This window comes from Oncorhynchus nerka, linkage group LG8, assembly GCF_034236695.1.
Source record: "Oncorhynchus nerka isolate Pitt River linkage group LG8, Oner_Uvic_2.0, whole genome shotgun sequence".
In the NCBI taxonomy this organism is placed as follows: domain Eukaryota; kingdom Metazoa; phylum Chordata; class Actinopteri; order Salmoniformes; family Salmonidae; genus Oncorhynchus; species Oncorhynchus nerka.
Window position 1 is genome coordinate 54,532,360 of NC_088403.1, and position 22,551 is coordinate 54,554,910.

The window sequence follows — 22,551 nt, forward strand, 5'->3', positions numbered from 1 at the left end:
ACTGATTCCTTCCAAACCACTAATTTTTCAATTTGCGATTTCCAATTTGTTGTGTAATGTTTATTTCCAATGGCCTGTGATACTAGTTCAATGAAAATAGTGCCTTAGTCTTCCAGTAAAGTAGCTAGCAGACCAAACCATGTGGCTACAATTTTGTTAGTCTATAACAATTATATTTGTATGACTTAATTGCTATGAATAGTGGATGTCACTTGAAATTTGGACATTTTTAATAACGCCTTAGGGCGTGGCACGAACAAACGACAGACTTCGGCCAATGATCGTGGAAAACGAGTTATGTGCAGGCCAAGAGCCAATCAACCGCCAGCAATAGGCTGCGATTCACTTGCGTGGAATCTGTAGCTGCTGCATGTGCAAGCGAGCGAGTAGTAGGAAGTGCGTGTCGAGTAGAGTTGAAGCAAACTCTGGTTGAAGTAGCGAACATTGGCGTCGATGTGGATCAATATTACTCGCGGATAAATTACTCAACCATACCATAGTTGTGAGGTGGGGTTGTACTATAGGCTACACTTCAAGCTTTCCCGGCGGCATCTGGGAGGGAGAGAGTGCTGTGGCTTACTGGTTTTGCCGGGGACGAAACGGCGTGGGTTAGCTAAGGTGGGCCTTGCCTGGGTATATGATTTACCAGCTAGCTAGATAGCGACTTCAAATCAAATAAAGTGTTGTTAACCAACACTAGCTAACAACTTGCACGTTTTTTCGCTGCGAGTAGCAATTTGTCAGCCTCCTGGGCGCATCCTGATCCGAAACTGCTTGGAGTATCACTCACACTAGCTAACGTTACAGTAGCTAAATGGGTGAGTAATCAACATCTGATTCATAACGTCATTCAGTTGTCATTTAACGTCAATATGAAATAGACAGACGTCGACATAGTAGCCCACAAATGCCATACCATGCCAGGGTAGGGTATCATAATTAGCCAAGCTAACGTTAACTAGCAGAAACATTTCCTTTGGGAGCATCAAACTAGAAGACCGCACTTGGTGGCTCTAGCGTTAGATTCAAAGGAGTAACGTGAGGTGGGGTGAACATAGAGAACGGGTAGCTAGCGGTTCACATGCCCATCGTAGCGTATACTTGTCAGACCGAGAATCGCATTATGTAATACGGAGCATTGCTAGACGGAACCTGCATTTTTGACAGCCATAAGCTGCTGTAATTTTTGGAGACGAGCTGCGTTTGTTTCAGTTTGAGACTCCTTGTAAACGTGTGGATTTTTTTTCATTGATTCCTCAACTATGTATTATTTAGTTAACCACATGCACTGCATACACGTTATGACAGCCATACTATTTGTTTACTAACATCAGTGTACTAAACTGTCTAAAGCGCAGATGTGTATCGTCCATCTCACACTGTTACGCAATAGGCCTATGCACACCGTTTTATATTGCTGTCCTTCTGGGGACCAAAATTGATTCCATCCTATTTTTCGAACTTTAACCCTAAACCTAACTCCTACGCCTAAAATATAATTTTTCCTTATATGGACCTACAAAATGTCCCCACTTGTCTGAATTGTCCATGTTTTACTATCCTTGTGAGGAACTTTGGTACCCACAGGATAGTTAAACAAAAGCACAGAGACAGACTGACAAATCAAAATGTTCATGGCCACTCTTAGTAATTGTGTGCTTGACATTTGGTAAGAAATGCGCTGACTGAGGATGCTATCTCTTGGTGTAATGTACTTACTCCCATCTTAACCCGAATAAATTATTTCTAGTGACTTGCATTGGACTGTTTCGGAGGATGTACTGTACTCTTGTCACATCAGGGTTTTTGACTATTCCAGAATTCTAGGGTATATGTTGAGCCTCCATTGCTGTACAATGTGCAATCATACGGTACTAGCCTAAGTGATTCAGCAGAAAGGAGGTCCAATGAACCCATCCATCCACAAACACAGTATCTCTATAGGACAGGGGTGCTCCAGCTAAGCAGAAACACTTATCATGGTCATTCCACCAAATTAGTACATTTTTTTTAGCATCCCTTTTGATATTTTAAGTAAAATTGTGCACCAATATTGAATTTTAAAAGCTGTTATATTGAATGAAGTGCCCTTTACCATAGACCACATGGAACATCAAATCTGAGTGGCCAAAATTCTGCATTTTGGCATGTCCTTCTGTGCGCCCTCTGACTTCTAGGAAGATTTTACCATTGTAAAACTCTCGTTGATTTGACAGTCATTTCTGAAGATTGTTATTGATTTAGTGATTCATTTATTCGCACAACGTCTGTCCTTCATTTTAAGTTCAACCCTGTTCTGTGAACTGAATTCTCATTTTAGTATGGTGAAACTATTCCTTAATTTGTCTTTTTCATAAGTCATTGAACATGTAATAGTCAAATCATAGTATAAAACTCAGATGATCTGGTATTATACTTTGTGGCAATTTTCTGGTGGAAAACTGAGCAGGTAGATCATAACGTCAACCCTGTAACCCGTAGATAGACAGGCAATTTAAAAACAAAAAATACTGTCAGTTCTGTACTTACCCACAGTTAGATTAACTTGTGGATACCATTTCTATGTCTCTGCTTGCAGTTTGAAGAGAGGTAGTTTGGCAACTGGTTGTCTACAGGTAAAGTGTAGCATGCGTTAACTTCCTTCATACTGCGTGCAGAAATATAAACATCCACGGTATCCACGTTTTTTGAAACTTTATTTTTTGTTTGTTTTTATCCGACTCTGGATAGTTTGCATTCAATTGCCCCTTCCTGTTGCACACAGTAAGCTTCCATTCCCCCTGTCACAAGAGGGTTTAAGGCTAATTTACTGGCCCATTGCAGCCATTTTGTCTCTATATCAAATTATTTCTGGGTAATAATGAAGTACTTATTGTTTTCAATTAAAATGTTTTTAAAAAACTAATCTTCTTGGCAAAGAGCAATTTCTCAAGCAAGAATTTAGCTAGGACTGTCGGAGTGGTCTGAGTGGGGAGGTGGAAACTGAAAATGAGCTGTTATTGACAGATTTTTAGAACTAACGAATTAATCAGCTGGTGATGTCACCAGGCATGCTAAACCTCCATCCCACCAAAACAGGTTTACATTTCAGGAAGTCTTTCAAAGCAGCTCTTACACTAAAAGGGGCATCATCCTCACAATTTCACTGTATTATTCCAACCACAGTGTGGAAATGTGTATATAAAACACTGGAAAATGTTTTTGACTGGACTTTTAAGATAACCTCCAACCTTGTTAGTCAACCTTGTTTCTTTATTTGGCACGCGATAGGTACAGTTGAAGTCGGAAGTTTACATACACCTTGGCCAAATACATTTGAACTCAGTTTTTTCACAATTCTTAACATTTTAATCCTAGTAAAAATTCCCTGTCTTAGGATCACCACTTTATTTTAAGAATGTGAAATGTCAGAATAATATATTTATTTATTTGAGCTTTTATTTCTTTCATCACATTCCCAGTGGGTCAGAAGTTTACATACACCATCTGGTAGCATTGCCTTTTAAATTGTTTAACTTAGGTCAAACGTTACAGGTAGCCTTCCACAAGCTTCCCACAATAAGTTGGGTGAATTTTGTCCCATTCCTCCTGACAGCTGGTGTAACTTGAGTCTGGTTTATAGGCCTCCTTGCTCGCACACGCTTTTCCAGTTCTGCCCACAAATGTTCTATAGGATTGAGGTCAGGGCTTTGTGATGGCCACTCCAATACCAATTGTTGTCCTTAAGCCGTTTTGCCACAACTTTGGAAGTATGCTTGTCATTGTCCATTTGGAAGACCCATTTGCTACCAAGCCTTAACTTCCTGACTGATGTCTTGAGATGTTGCTTCAACATATCCACATAATTTTCCTCTCTCATGATGCCATCTATTTTGTGAAGTGCACCAGTTCCTCCTGCAACAAAGCACCCCCACAACATGATGCTGCCACCCTCGTGCTTCATGGTTGGGATGGTATTCTTCGGCTTGCAAGCCTCCCTTTGTCCTCCAAATATAACAATGGTCATTATGGCCAAACAGTTATATTTTTGTTTAATCAGACCAGAGAACATTTCTCCAAAAAGTACGATCTTTGTCCCCATGTGCAGTTGCAAACCGTAGTCTGGCTTTTTAATGCCGGTTTTGGAGCAATGGCTGCTTCCTTGCTGAGCGGCCTTTCAGATTACGTCGATATAGGACTCGTTTTACTGTGGATATAGATACTTTTGTTCCTGTTTCCTCCAGCATCTTTACGAGGTCCTTTGCTGTTTTTCTGGGATTGATTTGCACTTTTCGCACCAAAGCACGTTCATCTCTAGGAGACAGAATGCGTCTCCTTCCTGAGCGGTATGACGGCTGCGTGGTCCAATGGTGTTTATATTTGCGTACTATTGTTTGTACAGATGAACGTGGAAAGTGCTCCCAAGGATGAACCAGACATGTGGAGGTCTACAATATATATTTTTTGATGTCTTGGCTGAATTTCTTCAGATTTTTCCATGATGTCAAGCAAAGAGGCACCGAGTTTGAAGGTAGGCCTTGAAACACATCCACAGGTACACCTCCAATTGACTCAAATGATGTCAATTAGCCAATCAGAAGCTTCTAACACCATGACATCATTTTCTGGAATTTTCCAAGCGGTTAAAACTTAGTGTACGTAAACTTCTGACTAGAGGTCGACCGATTATAATTTTTCAACATCAATACCGATTATTGGAGGACCAGAAATGTCGATTTACAAATAATATTTTTTAATTTTTAATAATGACAATTACAACAATACTGAATTAACACTTAATATAATACATCAATAAAATCAATTTAGCCTCAAGTAGATAATGAAACATGTTCAATTTGGTTTAAATACTGCAAAAAGTGTTGGAGAAGAACGTAAACGTGCAAAAGTTTTAGGTTGTAGTTATTATAGGAATTATAGGACTATTTCCCTCTATACCATTTGTATTTCATTAACCTTTGACTATTGGATGTTCTTATAGGCACTTTATTGCCAGTGGAACAGTATAGCCGTCCCTCTCCTCGCTCGAACCAGCAACACAATGACAACAGCCACCACATCGAAGCAGCGTTACCCATGCAGAGCAAGGGAAACAACCACCCCAAGGCTCAGAGCGAGTGATGTTTGAAACGCTATTAGCGCGCGCTAACTAGCCAGCCATTTCACTTCGGTCACACCAGCCTCATCTCGGAGTTGATAGGTTAAGTCATAAACACCACAATGCTTGACGCACAACGAAGAGCTGCTGGCAAAACGCACAAAAGTGCTGTTTGAATGAATGTTTACGCGCCTGCTTCTGGCTTGGCTTACTGCATTTGCGTAACAGACAGTCTCCTTGTGGAGTGCAACGAGAGAGAGGCAGGTCGTTATTGTGTTGGACTAGTTAACTGTAAGGTTGCAAGATTGGATCCCCCGAGCTGACAAGGTGAAAATCTGTCGTTCTGCCCCTGAACGAGGCAGTTAACCCACCGTTCCTAGGCAGTCATTGAAAATAAGAATGTGTTCTTAACTGACTTACCTAGTTAAATAAAGGCCCTAATTAAAATCGGCCATTCCGATTAATCGGTTGACCTCTACTTCTGACCCACTGAAATGGTGAAACAGTGAGTTATAAGTGAAATAATCTGTCTGTAAGCAATTGTTGGAACGATGATTTGTCATGCAAAGTAGATGTCATAAAAGACTTACCTAAACTATAGTTTGTTAACAAGAAATTTGTTGAGTGGTTGAAAAATGAGTTTTAATGACTCCAACCTAAGTGTATGTTGACTTCTGATGCGAAAACATGTTTTTTTATTAAGTTGAACATGCACTCTTTATAACAATGTTGGATGAGGTTACATGACCAAAAAGGTACTCATTTCGTTGAATGACCCATTAATCCTTTTGATTTAGGTAGATGATGAGTAGAATCGTCAGTAGGCTATCTCGACTCCTTGGAACAGAAATAGGCCTAATGCTTATGGAGGATTGACTGGCCTTGGTCATGTCTTTATCCAAACATTGCCTGTGTGTTTTATGACGTGTTATGGGAACACCTGACTCAGGCCTCATTGGCTATAAGGAGGGACCCTGACAGATACCATAATCTGAAAGGCAAGAAAAATCCATTATAGAATGGAGGCCAGCCTGGAAAATGAACGTCTCGTTTGACTGATTTTAAAATGTCATACGATTTAATCCTAATCCTCACTGCACACAGGAGAACATCTGCGGGATGGGGAACGTCAGGGTCTTTGCTTTCTGTCTCTGTGTGTCACCGCACCTCCTCTTGGCCCCGTGCAGCCCAGAATCCAATTTGCTGAGCACTGTAACAGCTCCAGACACCAAAATCTCTCAATTATTAGTTGGCCCAGCATACCAGGTGTACTGTCTAGACACAGAGAATGTCCATTACGATAAGGACCCATCAAAGTACTGGCGGATCCCAACATGACTTGAACTCATTCATATTTTATTGACATGTTGGTGTTTACCCAGTGAGTATGTTGACGCAGTCGTAATGGTTTGATACCCGCTGCCTAGAGCTGGGACAATAAACCAAACATTTTAGGCGCTGGCCACTTATCGTGGACATTTTACTGATATTGTTCATTATGATAAATAACCTATAGTACCATACTAGAGAAATGTGAAGTTTGAAATGAAATACGTTTGCTAATATGGGTGATTATGAACTTAATGTTCAATTTAGCGTTATGAAAATAGATACTTTTTTATGCAAAATAGATTTTTGTCCCTATTGCCCAGCTCTACCGCTGCCATGTTTCAGCTGTGCCCGAGGTTGTGGATCTCCTCAGGGATGAGTTGTACATCCGCTCATGTCCTGATTTATACTAGGGCTCACCAATGTATGACCCCTGGACTGTCTATCATAGTGTTGTCTAGAGCTACCATTTGAGAGGGAGAATGAGGAAGGGAAGTGATGATGCAGCACAGAGCGGTGTGCATTCTTATTTGGTCTGAGGAGCCAAAAGGCTTAGATAGTCTGGGGGAAATCTTAAATTACAAAAATGATGCATGTTTTCAGGACAATTTATCATGTTATGGGTCTCCCTTGACTTTGTAATACTGTTTGAGTCACTCCGATAGCGTAAGAACAAATCATAAGCCATGGCAACATTTTTTAGAATTGAAGGAAATTGGCTTTAAAATGGCATAATTGTCTCCGCGGCCAAGAGATGTAAAAAAATATATAATTGTCAGTTGCTGACTGTGCCCAATACCACGACCCTGCCGCGCCTCCCAGCTAAGCCCCATTTTGACCCAGAAACAATCCTGCTGTCTGCTACCTTTTGTCTGTCTTGCTGTGTAGTAACGCTACTAAAACAGTGATTATAGACTACTTGTTTTGAGACACATTTTTATTCAGAATTCACAAAATCATGGATGGCGGATTTAGTTTCGCCTACATGTCTTCTCGTATACTGTTTTATTGTGTGATATGACTTGTGGGTTGCTCTATACTGTATGGCCCAAGGTAGTTGTGGTCAAATCTAACATCCAGCCACAGTGTGATTTAAAAACGTTGAATAGCATAGGCTACCTTAGACCGAGGAGTAAATTGACAGGTTAGGACGAGTGCTCATTCACTTTTTCCCTCCTCTCCCAGCAGATAACCTGAGCGAAGCGTTGAAGAAGCTGAAGCTAGCCTCAGCGGACAGCGCCACAGACAGTGTGGAGAGCTGCCTGGACTGCTTGCTCAAAGCACTGGCCCACAACAGTAAGTTTGACCCACACTCCTCAGAGTACACAGTACAGGATGGAGGAAATGGAGAGCTTAGTTAGACTATTTGGAGAACAAAAAAACATTCTAGACATCCAGGCTCACATTTTGTTTTCGTACAAGGCCTAAGAGAATATCTCAGTCAGTGTTATTCACAAACCTGTCTGTCCTCCTTCGTTTGGGAAACAACCAATATGGCTGAGAATTGCCAGTGACTTCACAATACAATATTATCACGATACTTAAGTGCCGATACGGTATGTATCGCGATTCTATACGTTTTACGATTCGATACTGTGATTTTATTGCGATTCGATGTTCCAAACATATTGATCACCATGTCTGCTGCAGAGGGAAAATGGAGAGGCAGGAGAACACGTTTTGATCAGTCATGGAAATAAAAGTCTTTGAGGATGATGCCCCTTCTAGTCTCTTTTGGCACAAGTGATGAACGTGCAATAGTCTGTTTGGGTGAGGAGATGGCCAAGAAAACCAAAAGGCACACACTTTTGCCGATGCTACCTTGCCGATGCTACCTTGCCGATGCTACCTTGCCGATGCTACCTTGCCGATGCTACCTTGCCGATGCTACCTTGCCGATGCTACCTTGCCGATGCTACCTTTAGCCTAATAGTAAAAATCCAAGTGACGGTAATAATCAGTTCATTGGTTAACCCTGCAGGTCTAAGGACTTAGATCGCAACATCTACTAAGCTAACATGTGGAATTGTTTTAAGATGCTCATAAAATGTACTGTTTAAGCTAGATATTTTATCTTTTTAAATGAAACATTGAATTTGAGCTTTACTGCTATACCCATAGAAACGGATTGAATTACACATTTGTATATGACAAAACAGTCAAAATGTATTGTAATGAATATGGTTTTGAAGTGTCTGTCCTATGTCTGAGAGAGATAAGACAACTCTGCCATTTTTAGACCCGTTTGGTTACTTCATTTGTGGCACTTTTACCCCCTATGCACGTGGTGCTATTTTTACAGCCTGGTACCAGGTTACCTTCAGACTACTCCCCTTAAGCTTGTGTGCGTCGTAGAGAAAAATAACTGACACCTTTGTGTGTGTGTGAGAGTCTCCTCTTTGTAGCTCAAACGGTTCTGGTTTTAAAGACCATTTCCTTGTCTGGAGCCTCTTGTGTAGAAAAACAGCTTTTAGAAGCCTCATGTCATGGAATAGGCACACACGCGTTTATAATGGCGGAAAGAGGGGATTGAGTTGCAGCCGCTACAAGAAACTGTAACTTGCATAAATACACAGGGAGCTTTTCAACATGTGACGCCTAGGGGCGGCCGGTTGCCTAGGGGCGGCCTAGGGCGGCCGGTTGCCTAGGGGCGGCCGGTTGCCTAGGGGCGGCCGGTTGCCTAGGGGTTGGAGCGCTGGTCTAGTAACCGGAAGGTTGCTAGATCAAATACCCGAGCTGCCAAGGAAAAAACTGTCGTTCTGCCCCTGAACAAGGCAGTAAACCCACTGTTCCTAGGCTGTCATTGTAAATAAGAATTTGTTCTTCACTGACTTGCCCAGTTAAATAAAGGTAAAATAAAAAAATCCAAAATTGGCTAAGAGGTTAATAATAATTTCAGGGCTGCACCGTCGTCCCGCTGGTAATTTGATTTATATGGGCCATTTTCTGGAGCTTGGTTTAGGATGATCATAAATAACCCCCAAAATGGAATGACCTGGATGGGAAGGGATTAACTGCCTCTCCTTGCCCAACTCACCCCATGGCTCTTTTTCAATGAATCCTTCCTCAATTCCCTACAGTCTTTCTACTTTCCTCTTTCTCAAAAAACATTCGAAGGTGAGATGGGAGATACCTTGGATCTTCTCCAATATGGTTGAAAGGGCCAAGGGGATAGGATGCAAGGAATCAATGAAAGACCAATTGAGATGGAGCCCTTGTCTTTTTTTTCAACTGTTCACCTCCTTTCTCCCCTCTTCCTCCTAGATGCTAATGCCAGTGAGAAGGTCCAGGAGATGGGCGTTCTCTCCCTGCTTCCCACCCTGCTGGCCCCACAGTCCTCCTGCACCCCCAAAGTAGCCAACATCATAGCTGAGGTGGCCAAAAATGGTGAGGCTCCCCCCGCTTGGTTTCTCCACACCTCAGCTCATCCTCCCCAGGAAACATAATTCTCCTCATCTTGTCTGTATACCATTTTTTAAAAATGTATTATTAAACGTTTTATTATATTCTCAGCTTTGTGTGTCTGTCATACAGTGGCGGTTTAGCATACATCTGTATTTCTCATTTAATTGTCATTATCTTAATTATGTTATTTTAATGGGATTGTGATTTTATCTAGTTGTGGGCTGATGGTGAAGATTATGGATGATTCTCTTAAAGACGATCAATCTTAGACAGTCACTTATGGGTGATTATTCTAGAGATGTTTGCTGTGTAGCCTAGATTGTGGTCTAGTCCCTGTGCTCATTTCTGTTTGTTCACGCCACTCCCCATAAGCAATTCTGCCTTTACCCATTCCAACGGCAACAGATGGCTTCAGTCTCTCTAACAGAAGGCACCATAGGAGACCTGTCTGTTGGTGTTGCCATCCGTCTTGCCTTCCTAGACGGTAGTCTTTTTTCACACAACGTCAGCACAGTGAATCATGCATTTACTTCCTGCCATACTGTAGCTTGATCAAGGGAAAATGCACAGCAGTGAGTGGCTCATTTTGAGATTCAGGAACTCGTAAGATCTAGTTGAGATTAGAGGTTAGAAGGAATCAATCAACCTAAGGCATTCATAACGCTCACAGAAGCACTTACTTAATAGACATGAAATAACATCTGCATTGTGCCCCATTTAAAGCTTTATGCTAAGGTTGAGATTGGGCATTCAAATAAGTTGATGGCTTCTTGACGCTCCAATTGTAGAGAAGTCACACATTTTCTTGGCCACATGTTGAACTCAAGCAGTCTTCCATTAGCAATGTGGCAGATTACAGTATGCAGGCCTCTCAACTTGCATACTGCAGTTACAGCAACAACTGGGCCATACTAAGTGCTTTTAGAGTAATTTATGAGTGGGTTTCAGGGAAGGCAGGCGCAGAGTTGAAAGGAAGTGACTTGAGAGTTGGGGGAAGACAAGTCCAACATAATGAATGGATCGCTGCCTGCTGATGTGCCAGCCTGAGACTTGGCACCAACCCGCTGGCATTTTATCTGTCAAGAGGCCCCGGAATTGTCTATGCCAAGTCCACAGTGGAAGGCTTACTGTGTGAAAGATACTGGACTAAAATAACCTTTTTCTTGAATACCTGAGTGTTTAAGCACTTTTATTTAAAACTTAGTCAGTATTATATGAAGGTTTTCTGTATTTGGCAGGACTTTAGGGCTGCCTTAAATGTATTTCTGACAAAGATCCAGAGTTGTTTCATCCAGAGTTTAACTTTTTTTATATGCGTTCATATAAAAATGGTCAAATGTGGATGCGCTTAAGACGCATCCAGTCTTCCATTGACTAATCAATTGGAATTTGGCACACACAGTATATTTCTGAGCAGATTGGAGGTTATAGTGAAATCCATTTCAATTCCAGTCAAACCAGCAAATTCACTGAAACGCATTCTCTGAATAACTGGTCCACTTTTCAGTCAATTTCAACTTGATTTAAAATTTCATCTCCTTAATCGAGACAGAATGGACCATGAAGGTAGGAGTAGGGTGAAGTTTCCCCTAGACACAGATCATGGGGTGGCAGGGTAGCCTAGTGGTTAGAGCGTTGGACTAGTAACCGGAAGGTTGCAAGTTCAAACCCCCGAGCTGACAAGGTACAAATCTGTCGTTCTGCCCCTGAACAGGCAGTTAACCCACTGTTCCTAGGCCGTCATTGAAAATAAGAATTTGTTCTTAACTGACTTGCCTAGTTAAATAAAGGTAAATAAAAATGGGTAATTTTTAAAAATTTCCCCCACTAATGTGTAAGATTTATCCCAGGTCTGTACGGTTGGTAAACTTCACCCTGGAGCCTAATTGCTAATCCTGACTACTTCCTCTCCCCTCCAGAGTTCATGCGGAGCCCCTGTGTGGAGGCAGGCCTCATCCCTCCCCTGGTGCAGCTGCTCCACTCCAAGGACCAGGAGGTGCTGCTGCAGACAGGCCGCGCCCTGGGCAACATCTGCTATGACAGCCGTAAGTTCATCCTGCTATAGGTCTCCCTCTCAAAGGCTTCTCTTACACATTTCATATAGGTTTCCTTGAAACATTTGTCATAGGCCAGTTGGAAAAGGACCCGGAATCGGTGTCTATGGGTTCCGCCATAATTATTATAATTTATGGGAAGGGGAGGTCAACTTTTATAAGAAAGGGGGACTGCATCTTGCCTAGGTGTAATTATAGGGGAAGTACTGAATCGACTTTTCCTTTCAACTGGCCCTCCCCTCTTCCCTCTCCCCTCCCAGAGGTGCTGAATTGCATCATGCAGGGGAAACAGGTGTCAGCGGATTCTAAACCGACTGTTAGCATTATCTGCTCTTTTTGATGACATTGGTCTGCTGAAAATCTGTTTAGTCTTAGTTCATCATAATATAATGCGATATAACCTGTTTCTCATCTGGATATATTGGAGGCGAGGAATACTCTGGCCAGTTGTAAATTGGAATACTCTGGCCAGCTGTAAATTGGAATACTCTGGCCAGCTGTAAATTGGAATACTCTGGCCAGCTGTAAATTGGAATACTCTGGCCAGCTGTAAATTGGAATACTCTGAGGTCACTACCAGTATGATATTGTCTGTGCTTCACCCCATTATCAATATGAAATCCATATTTCATCTGTGGACTAGCAAGAGGCTTCGCTAGGCAACTCTGTCACCATTGTCCCGTGTGGCTGTTGGTATAGCATGGTGCTTGCAACGCCAGGGTTGTGGGTTAAATTCCCACGGGGGACCAGTGCGAAAATGTATGCACTGAATACTGTAAGTCGCTCTGGATAAGGGCATCTGCTAAATGACTAAAATGTCAAATGTACTATTGAGAATTTCTGTCTGTTTCAAGAGGCGACGGAGTGGCAGTCATAATCATTCTAGCCCAGAGCTCCTGCCACATTTCTTTCCCCAGACAGACACCTCAGAGACTTATGTCTGTCACACAAGGGTAAAACTGCTTACAATCACTTCCCCCGATGCCTCTAGAATTAAAAAAAAATGTAGGTGACTTAATCAAGAGTTGTCGTGAATTCATTTGAGGGGAATATGTCATTTTCGGGTTTTGCTGAGTGGTTAGTGGTCTGTGTTGGGTCGAGGCCTTAATGGCAGCTGTTGTTTCTGGGGCATTGTTTCCCAGATGTCTGTGGTTTGATAAAATCAGAAAGAGTGAGTGTTGGGGCAATTGGTGAAGCCTTTTTTTGGCATGGTGGCAGAAGTGTGTGTGTGTGTGTCAGTCAGAGCTGCAGCTTTTTTCAACTCTTAATAGGGGTACCACTGAAGAAATCAGTTTAGAGGGAGTCTGTAGCTGTCTGGTTGCTCTGGGTTCTGGCCCTTTCAAAATGTAATCAACCCAACAACAACCCTACCACTTCAACTGCCAATTGCATTCATACAACTTCCAGACCTAGCAACAGAAAAACAGTGCCAGCATTTTGTCCGTTGTCCATTAATGCTATCCAAATTCTAGCCAGTTTTAGTCCTTCTCCCTTGCTTTCTCTTTCTTCTGCACTTTCTCCATCCTTCTCCTGCACTCTCTCTCTCTCCAGTCTATGTGCATGCACACACATATATGCACACACACACACTTGCGCTCACGCTTTTTTTTTATCTCGGTCTTCCTCTCTCTCAACTCCATCTCTCCCCTCCTTTCTCTTCCTGTCCATGGTCGAGTGTTAAGGAAGTGGGCAGGTGTCCCAACCAGGTTGAGGTTGGATTTGGGGGTCGTGGTTGGCTGTGGACTAGCAAGGTCGTGGTTGGCTGGTATCAGGAGACTAGAGGCGAACCAGTCTGTGCATGTCCACGAACGGGATGACTGATCACTTAACACTTCCTCTGCCAGCAAGCCAGCTACGCTCCAGACACCCCATTCTGGCTGCCACCTCCATGCACACATAACACTGTATAATGTGTTGTGTTTCTGTGTTAAAACTGCTAGTACAGATAATGATATACTGACAAGGCCCATAACGCTTCCTCTGCTAGCTACACTCCAGACATCCCCATATAGTCTGCCGTCGTCAAGCGCACACTGTGTCGATATGTTCCTGTGTTGGCTAACGCAACGCTTGTACAGACGTTTTTGTTGACTTTACGATGTCCAGCGTTGGCGTACTGTCACAGGATGTGGCTTGTAATTTTCACAAAGGGGAAATACTCTTCCATTCCTTAATTAGTGTTTATCTACTTTGACAAGGACATTATCCCCAATTCTGAGTTCTAAGAAAAGTAATTAATTCCTGGTCTGTAGTCTGTGGAAATTCAACCAGAATAGGATACTAAACATTAGGAACACCTTCCTAATATTGAGTTGCACACCCTTTTGCCCTCAGAACAGCCTCAATTCATCGGGGCATGGACTCTAGGTGTCGAAAGCGTTCCACATTTCTTGACACAAACCGGTGCACCTGGCACGTAGTACCGTACCCCGCATTCAAAGGCACTTAAATATTTTGTCTTGCTCATTCACCCTCTGAATGGCACTCCTACAATCCATGTCTCAAGGCTTAAACATCTTTCTTTAACCTGTCTCCTCTTAATCTACACTGATTTTGAAGTGACTTTAACAAGTGGCATCAATAAGCGATAGTTGCTTTCACCTGGTCAGTCAATGTCATGGAAAGATGTTCTTAATGTTTTGTACACTCAGTGTATCTATCAGCACGTGGCGTCCCTCCGGGCTCTGATCTTTCATGCTACATTTTCTCTTGGCACGTCAAGCACTCATTGTCTACGCGATGTCTGCAGGCAAAGGTGACGTCCTTAAAGTTCAAACCCTAACCTCAGGAGCACCAACAAATCTCCATTTTAGTTGACCACAACTAGCATTGTTAACCACGTTTCTATCACAGGTGAGGTTGAGTCCTATTTCGTTTAATGATTTATAACTATGACCGGCTTATTGCATTTTGCTTTTTTTTTTTAAAGATGGGATTTGCATGGCTGTAGTCGATTGTTATGTCGAGCAGTATCCCACAAAAGTACTGTGATCTGTAGTAATGTGGTGCTAATTCAGGTTACTCAATGAGGCCTCTGCCAAAAAACGATTTCATAAAAACAGACTAGTCACTTGGTATGACATAACTTCAACTCCCATGGTCCCAAGGCTGTCTGGTTTTCAGTTCCCAAGATGTGGCCTTTTATTTGCACAAAGAGAACAGCCGTTTTGTCTCTCCTCAATTCAGCTGAGTTTCATCACTCCACCTCCATATGTTTGCTGTTCAGTCATGCTCATTTGCATAACATGACTCCACTACATTCTGTTTAGCTGGACCCTAGTATGGTTGTTGCTACCACTATTAACTATACTGTGTGCGAGCTTGACAGTGATTCTGACAAGTGACAAATGATTGTCCACCAATTAAGGCTGTATGTATATTTAGAGTTAATCGGAAGATTTGCTGTGATTAATCGCGACTAATTGCAAATTCAGAATTTGATCAAATTGAACTGTAATTTACGATTTAAAAAAAAAAAATAATTTAACGAAAAGCATTACAAGAATATTGACGTGTCTTATGTCCAAAGTAACGGTAAGCGAAATCAAGGAAAATTTATAAGGCATACTTTTTTTTTTTACCTCAATGTCGACTTAAGACATCACATTTATTGTTTTTAGCTGTATAGATGTATTTTAGTGCGTTTTGAAAGCTTTCAGGCTACAATTAATCGCAAAAGAAAGGAGTGCACTAAAATGACAAACTGGAGTTACATGATTAACTCTGCCAGCCCTACTTGGGTGGGCATGACCAAAAACACACTGGAATTATGTCACAACTCCCAGTTCTGTATGAGCTTTGGTAATGCTAGTTATTTTAATTTTATATTTTTGCCTCTCCTTTTCCATGTTCTGATGAATCATTATTATTTATGGTTATATTTAAATAGCATTTTTGTGATTGTGTATTTTATTTTATTTTTTACTGCTTGCTTAACCTTCTCTCTTGATTTATTTTCCAGGTTGCTTGTTGTGATTTTTGTGGTTTTTCTTTGTTGATGTCCCCCTGACCTCTTTGTTTTGCAGATGAGGGCAGGAGTGCAGTTGACCAGGCGGGAGGGGCTCAGATAGTAGCTGGACACATAAAGTCACTGTCCCAAAATACTGACCCGGACAATGGAAAGCTCTTGACTGTCTTTTGTGGCATGCTGATGAACTATAGCAATGAAAATGGTAATAACAAACTCCCCCCGGATAAACTAAATTAACCAGAGTAAACTTTTAAAATAATTAATCTAAGAGATAAAGTGAGATGTTTTATTGTCACATACACCGGATAGGTGCAGTGACATGTGTTGTTTTACAGGGTCGGCTATAGTATTACGGCACCCCTGGAGGAAATTAGTGTTAAGTGCCTTGCTCAAGGGCACATCAACAGATTTTTCACCTTTTCGGCTCGGGTATTCAAACCATTGACCTTTCAGTTGCTGGCCCAATGCTCTAACCGCTAGGCTACCTGCCGCCCTACTTTGGCAGTGTTGGTGACTGTACTAAACGTCATGTTGACAGCTTTTATCCAGTCTTAAAGTGATAGTTTACTTAAAAATGAAAGTTTTGTCTGATATTTTCAGACCTCAAATGTAATTAATGGCGAAACGAGTCCACGTCCCAGGCCATCTGTTGTGCTTGTTTATGTGGACCTCCATTAGCTTTTGCAGCTGCTATATGCCTCAAATCCAAACTAATTGTTATTTCCATATAGCTGGATCTTCACAACTGGGACTTTATAATAGATGGTGTAGGGGCATGGACTCATTAGCCGACTGTTTTAGAAGTCTAAAAATGTCTTGACAAATTTAGATTTTAGCCCATGTTCAAGTTTTATATTACTCAGCCTTTACTCACCATGGTGACAGGAGGTAGAGGATTGTTCAATATCTGTTCCCTGGAGAGTGGTCTGTCTGCTTCAAGTCCACTTCCATTGCTTTCTATTGTATCTTGCTTGAGGCCTTGGTAATTTTCCTCTTAAAGCAGTGACTGCTTGTCCTTGTAATTGGTGGTAGGTGGTGATGGTGTCCATACAGCTTAAACTGCAGCCATTTCTTCCCCTTTACACAGCACTCTCTTCTTTTCTAGTTAGATTGCCTATTCTCCCACAACCCTCCTTGCTAAGCCTATATGGTCTATCCAGGTGCAAGGTCCGGCGTAACCAATATGGATCACTTCGGCTGTCAACCTTCCAGCACCTGTTCCAGTTGAATTAGGCCGCGTTCCAAATGGCACCCTATTCCCTACATAGGGCACTACTTTTGACCAGAGAATAGGGTGCCATTTTGGACTCGTACAAAGACTCAACATAAAATATTAATCTTTCATTCAAATGAACACATTTTTTAGAACCGTTTAACTGTGCTAGCTAATTAACTAGTCTTGTTGTGATGCAATGGTTTTGCCACTGGGGATTAACAGTGACTAATTGTCCTTTGCAAGTCACTACCTTTTTAAGGGTAGACTCTGCAATATGACATCTTACACAGCGGGGGGGGGGGGGGGGACTTCCTGCGTACAGACATAAACAACAAATCAAATCTACCAAAACAGACACTATTGACTCTTCCCAATGTGCGTCCTCACTTGAAGCCTGCCCACATTGAGAAGAGACAATAGTCAAGTGTCAGTCTTGCCAGATTTGAAATTGGTTGTGGTCGGTAAGCAGGAAGTCACCCCACTGGGTATGATGTGTCGTGGAAATTTCCTCTATTTACCAAATCATGGGAGCAAACCACACACACAAGTCAGTTAGTTATCAAGGTCCATCTTTAATTATATAAGCTCTATAGCATTTTCACTTTCAACAGTTCAGTATCTCTAATGAAAAGTTGAGAGTGCTCTACATAATGGCAAATGGGATCCTTTAAAGCAAAGATCCACCCCCTCCTAGACAACATGACAAAACACAGGTCTTAGGAACTTACACATAGAAAAAACCTTACTTCAGAGAGAATATCCCCTAGTCAGACAGAGTGGTCTATAAATTATCGTTCAGTTTGGTCTCCTAAACAAAGCTCTTATCTCGTCCTTGGTACAAAATGGTACCAAGACATTACCCCCACCCTATGATATATATCAAATTGTCATTTAGATAGAACCAATTCTAAATACAACCAATCAGAGGACAAATTCACGGAGAGGAGGTTGAGGCTATAGGTTAAGATAGAAACAACATTAGAGGGAGCATAAAATGATTCCAGACACTGCCACCCTCCTTTCCCCACTAGAAAAAGGTAGGGAGTAAAAGATATGTCTACACATGATGACACTTTGACCTCTCCCCTCTCTGTGGCCCATGCAACTTAGTTTTGACATAGAACAGATAACTGCAACCTCGCCACAGTATTATACAAAAATACCATTCTGATGAGAAGTAACTTACACACATTTGATAAATATAAAACATCTTACATATGTTACCAACAAATTCTGAATCTTTCACGACCGATGTCATTGCTGAGTCTACATGTAAAACATTTCAAGTAGCTGCTGTGGAACCCTCATCAAATTGGATTACAGGAAGTTGAGTTTTGGTCTTATTTGTTCCCCAGGAGTGTATTCACTAGTGACCTCATCACAGATTCTGTGCATAAACCCGAAGAATACGATTCTGCACGTAAACTGAAGAATCTGTTGTGTAGAATGCATAGGATAATGAGCAGCGTTAATTCTTGTGTTTAGACCCAGAATTGCCATAGCTGATCAAATTACACAAGATTTTAGTTCTGGGTTAAGCGAGATTACTAGGAACCAAACTGAAGTAAATGGGCCGAAACAGGGAGTTGTCGCTGAATTTGTCCCATAAACTGTTTATGAATTGTTCTGATGCAAAACAATTTTGCAAAGGTTTGCATGAATGAAAACGCCTCAGGCTGGTTAGTGGTGTTGTGACAGGGATGCTCGGTGAGTGTTTATGCCCCTTTTGTCTACGTTCTAACCCTGATGTTCCACGACGTACTGCTCCTCTCTGAATAATGTAAATTATTAATGAATGGGCCAGGTTCTATAACTTTCTCTCCTCCGTGGGGGCAAGATGCATATCTCCTCTCCTGTACGATCTCTGACCAGTCCAAGGTCACTCACCAACTCTTTTGTCCTCCCGTTGAAAATAGACTGAGAATTTAAATGTGAGCAAAAATGTGGCGTTCAGGGGAGGTACATGCAAGTCAGCGACAACTCTTGTTCTTTTCCCCCAATCAAACATGGAGCTAGGAGAATTTTCTTCGTAAACCTAACGAGCTGCGATCAGATCATCAGACATTAAACAGTGCTGTGGTTACACAGAAATAGAGTTAGTAGAACGGCCATCCCCGTTCAAGTCAATGTTCCACGATGTGTGGAATTCTGTTTCCATTACGTCCTACTCAACACTGTTTATACATGTAATTTATTAAATTAAGTTTGAATTATTTAGCACGAGGTTAGGTGTGAAATGTAGCCTAGAGTTGTTTCCAAGCCCTGTCATCGGCTACAATAAAACAAACGCGGTCTCAAATGTCACCACTCAAAAGGCTGAAAAAGTTGATGGTTGAAAATAATACATACAAATACCGCATGCTCTACACGTCCTAAACCGCCTTCTCTACGCTGAGATACGGAATCTTAACACGTCAGAGTAATGGAGTTGGTCTGCTCTGCGCACCACAGCGAGGGCCGGAGCATTTTTGCAATTACGCAATGCAAATGAGTTTGTGGCCGCCAGCGGCTCATTTCCTTCAGCTGGCTGTTTGTAAACCACAGCTAATATAACCTTCATTAACATTGATAGAAGCTCTGCACGTCCACTGGTTTTTACAGCGTCCGTGCAAATTGACGAAATAGAAATCAATATTTTTGTGTAAATGTAAACTTTGACCCAAGTTGGTTTATGTTTCTGGAATTCGCTCTTCTCTTGTAGGCCTTCTTGCTTGTGTCGAGGCCTATGGTGGATTATGGTTAGGATCTAATGTTTTGAGTGAATAACAGTTCTGGCGGATGACAATTGATGGTGGTTGTTTTTAATAAGTACCAGCAAAAAATGTCAGCTTGTATTTCAGAGAGAACCCTTAATAATTCACTAATATAACTATTTTTCAATTGGTTTACTTCCTTTTCTCACTCACTCGCTTCCCCTCCTTCCTTCCTTCTAGCCTTTTATCGTCTACCTCTGTCTCATCACTTTCCCATTCTTCTTGTCTTTAACTTCTCCTTTTTCTTCTTGTACCCTCTCTCTCTCCGCCCATTTTGTCAGTATTGGTAGTCTCTTAAAGTCAACTTAATCGACTCTTTTTCTTATCTTTCCTCTCTAGGCTCTTCTAGCTGGTTTTCCAGAGCTCACTACAACCAGGGAAATACATCTGCACTCTGATATCCTGTATATGAAAAAAATATATACTGTATAGCTAGTCTACATTTAGCAAATGGTAGTTGAAATGTGCAAATTTGTTTCCTTGTTTGCATGAACTAATTTCCCTTTTTTGGAAATGGCCTTTTTATAATCCTCTTGAGACTTGATTTCAAGACGTTTGGCTTTATACATTCCATTAGCTTTTCCACTTCTAATTATATTATTGACTTAGTGTGGGTGTGTGTTTTCTGGCAGAGCAAAGCTGGCAGACAGACTTTTTCATAGCCCAATGTATCTCTCTACGTTTTAGGGCTGAGACAATAGTGCCTTCATAAATTACACACACACACACACACACACACACACACACACACACACACACATCAGGGTGTTTCTGTTTTAGTTAATTTGCCTAACACTGCCCACCCTGATCTTTGTGGCCTTATTGTAATTCAACCTCCCAAACACTAGATGGCAGTACTCTTACCTATCCTCTGATCTCCTCTGTGTGTCCTCTCCAGACTCCTTGCAGGCCCAGCTGATCAACATGGGGGTGATCCCCACCCTGGTGAAGCTGCTGGGGCTCCACTCAGACAACATGGCTCTTACAGAGATGTGCCTCATCGCTTTCGGAAACTTGGCTGAGCTCGGTGGGTAGTGGGACATCTTAGGGCTGATCAGAGAGGTCACTATGTATTTTAGGCATAAACCAAAGAAAATGTATTCTAAATTAATTCTACGGTACATTGAGTAGAATACTGCTTCCACCCCGCCATTCTGGACTTAGTTCAGCTTTATATCATGCTCTCTGGTGCCTGGGCTTTGAGCATAAAAAATGGTCAAGCCCCAATAAAAGTTGCGCTGTGGACTCTCCTGTCATTCACATATTTTGTAAGTCCATGGACAGAACTGATTCCGGTGTGTATGTCTTTAGCATGGTGCCGAATCTTTGATTGTTATCATGCCGTACGCTCGGCATGAAAATGAATGAACACAGAAGTTGGCCTGCGCACAAACCGACTGGACCAGTCATTTCATCTTGATTTAACTTCATTTTTTTTCCCGTCTCTGCAGAGTCCAGTAAGGAACAGTTTGCCTCCACGAACATCGCTGAGGAGCTGGTACGTCTGTTCCAGAAGCAGGCAGAGCACGAGAAGAAGGAGATGATCTTTGAGGTCCTGGCTCCACTCGCTGAGAATGGTAATTCAATACAACTTTTTCTTTATCCCCACAGGGTCAATTAAGACCGGCAAGTCAGGTTATAGATATTAAATATACACTATACATTACCTTCGGAAAGTATTCAGACCCCTTGACTTTTTCTACATTTGTTACGTTGCAGCCTTATTCTAAAATGATTAAATAAAATACTATCATCAGCAAGCTACACACAATAACCAATAATGACACAGCAAAAACAGGTTTTTGAATTTTTTTGCAAATTTATATCAAATATAAAAATATACCTTATTTACATAAGTATTCAGGCCCTTTGCTATGAGACTTGAAATTGAGATCCGGTGCATCTTGTTTCGATTGATCATCCTTGTGATGTTTCTACAACTTGGAGTCCAACTGTGGTAAATTCAATTGATTGGACATCATTTGGAAAGGCACCCACCTGTCTATATAAGGTCCCACAGTTGACAGTGCATGTCAGAGCAAAAACCAAGCCGTGAGGTCGAAGGAATTGTCCGTAGAGCGCTGAGACAGGATTGTGTCGAGGCACAGATCTGGGGAAGGGTACCAAAACATTTCTGCAGTATTGAAGGTCGCCAAGAACACAGTGGCCTCCATCATTCTTAAATGGAAGAAGCTTTGAACCACCAAGACACTTCCTAGAGCCGGCCGCCCGGCCAAACTTAGCAATCGGGGGAGAAGGGCCTTGGTCAGGGAGGTGACCAAGAACGTGGTGGTCACTCTGACAGAGCTCCATAGTTCCTCTGTGGAGATGGGAGAATCGTCCTGAAGGACAAGTGGCCAGACCGAAGCCGCTTCTCAGTAAAAGGCAAGTGACAGCCCGCTTCGAGTTTGCCAAGAGGCACCTAAAGACTCAGACCATGAGAAACGAGATTCCCTGGTCTGATTAAACCAAGATGTAACTCTTTGGCCAGAATGCCAAGCTTCATGTTTAGAGGAAACCTGGCACCATCCCTACGGTGAAGCATGGTGGTGGCAGCATCATGCTGTGGGGATGTTCTTCAGTGGCAGGGACTGGGAGACTGGTCAGGATCGAGGCAAAAGTGAATGGAGCAAAGTACAGAGATTCTTGTTGAAAACCTGCTCCAGAAAGCTCAGGACCTCAGACTAAGTTGACTGTTCACCTTCCAACAGGACAACGACCCTAAGCAC

General features: G+C 42.0%; 1 protein-coding gene across 4 annotated transcripts in view; it reads left to right on the forward strand.

Annotated features, from left to right (window-relative positions):
• Nucleotides 1-340: 340 nt before the first annotated feature.
• Nucleotides 341-22,551, forward strand: part of LOC115133573 (rap1 GTPase-GDP dissociation stimulator 1-like) — a 54,431-nt gene continuing 32,220 nt past the window's right edge. Inside the window, exons 1-8 of one of the 4 annotated variants that reach the window (XM_029666969.2) lie at nucleotides 341-618; nucleotides 734-818; nucleotides 7,610-7,720; nucleotides 9,689-9,811; nucleotides 11,749-11,874; nucleotides 15,909-16,055; nucleotides 20,721-20,849; nucleotides 21,274-21,399. In XM_029666969.2, the coding sequence (XP_029522829.1) occupies nucleotides 815-818; nucleotides 7,610-7,720; nucleotides 9,689-9,811; nucleotides 11,749-11,874; nucleotides 15,909-16,055; nucleotides 20,721-20,849; nucleotides 21,274-21,399 (766 nt within the window). In that variant the 5' untranslated portion in view covers nucleotides 341-618; nucleotides 734-814. Of the gene's footprint in view, nucleotides 819-7,609; nucleotides 7,721-9,688; nucleotides 9,812-11,748; nucleotides 11,875-15,908; nucleotides 16,056-20,720; nucleotides 20,850-21,273; nucleotides 21,400-22,551 lie in introns of all 4 variants that reach the window. The other 3 variants (XM_029666970.2, XM_029666972.2, XM_029666973.2) reach the window with 3 other exon arrangements.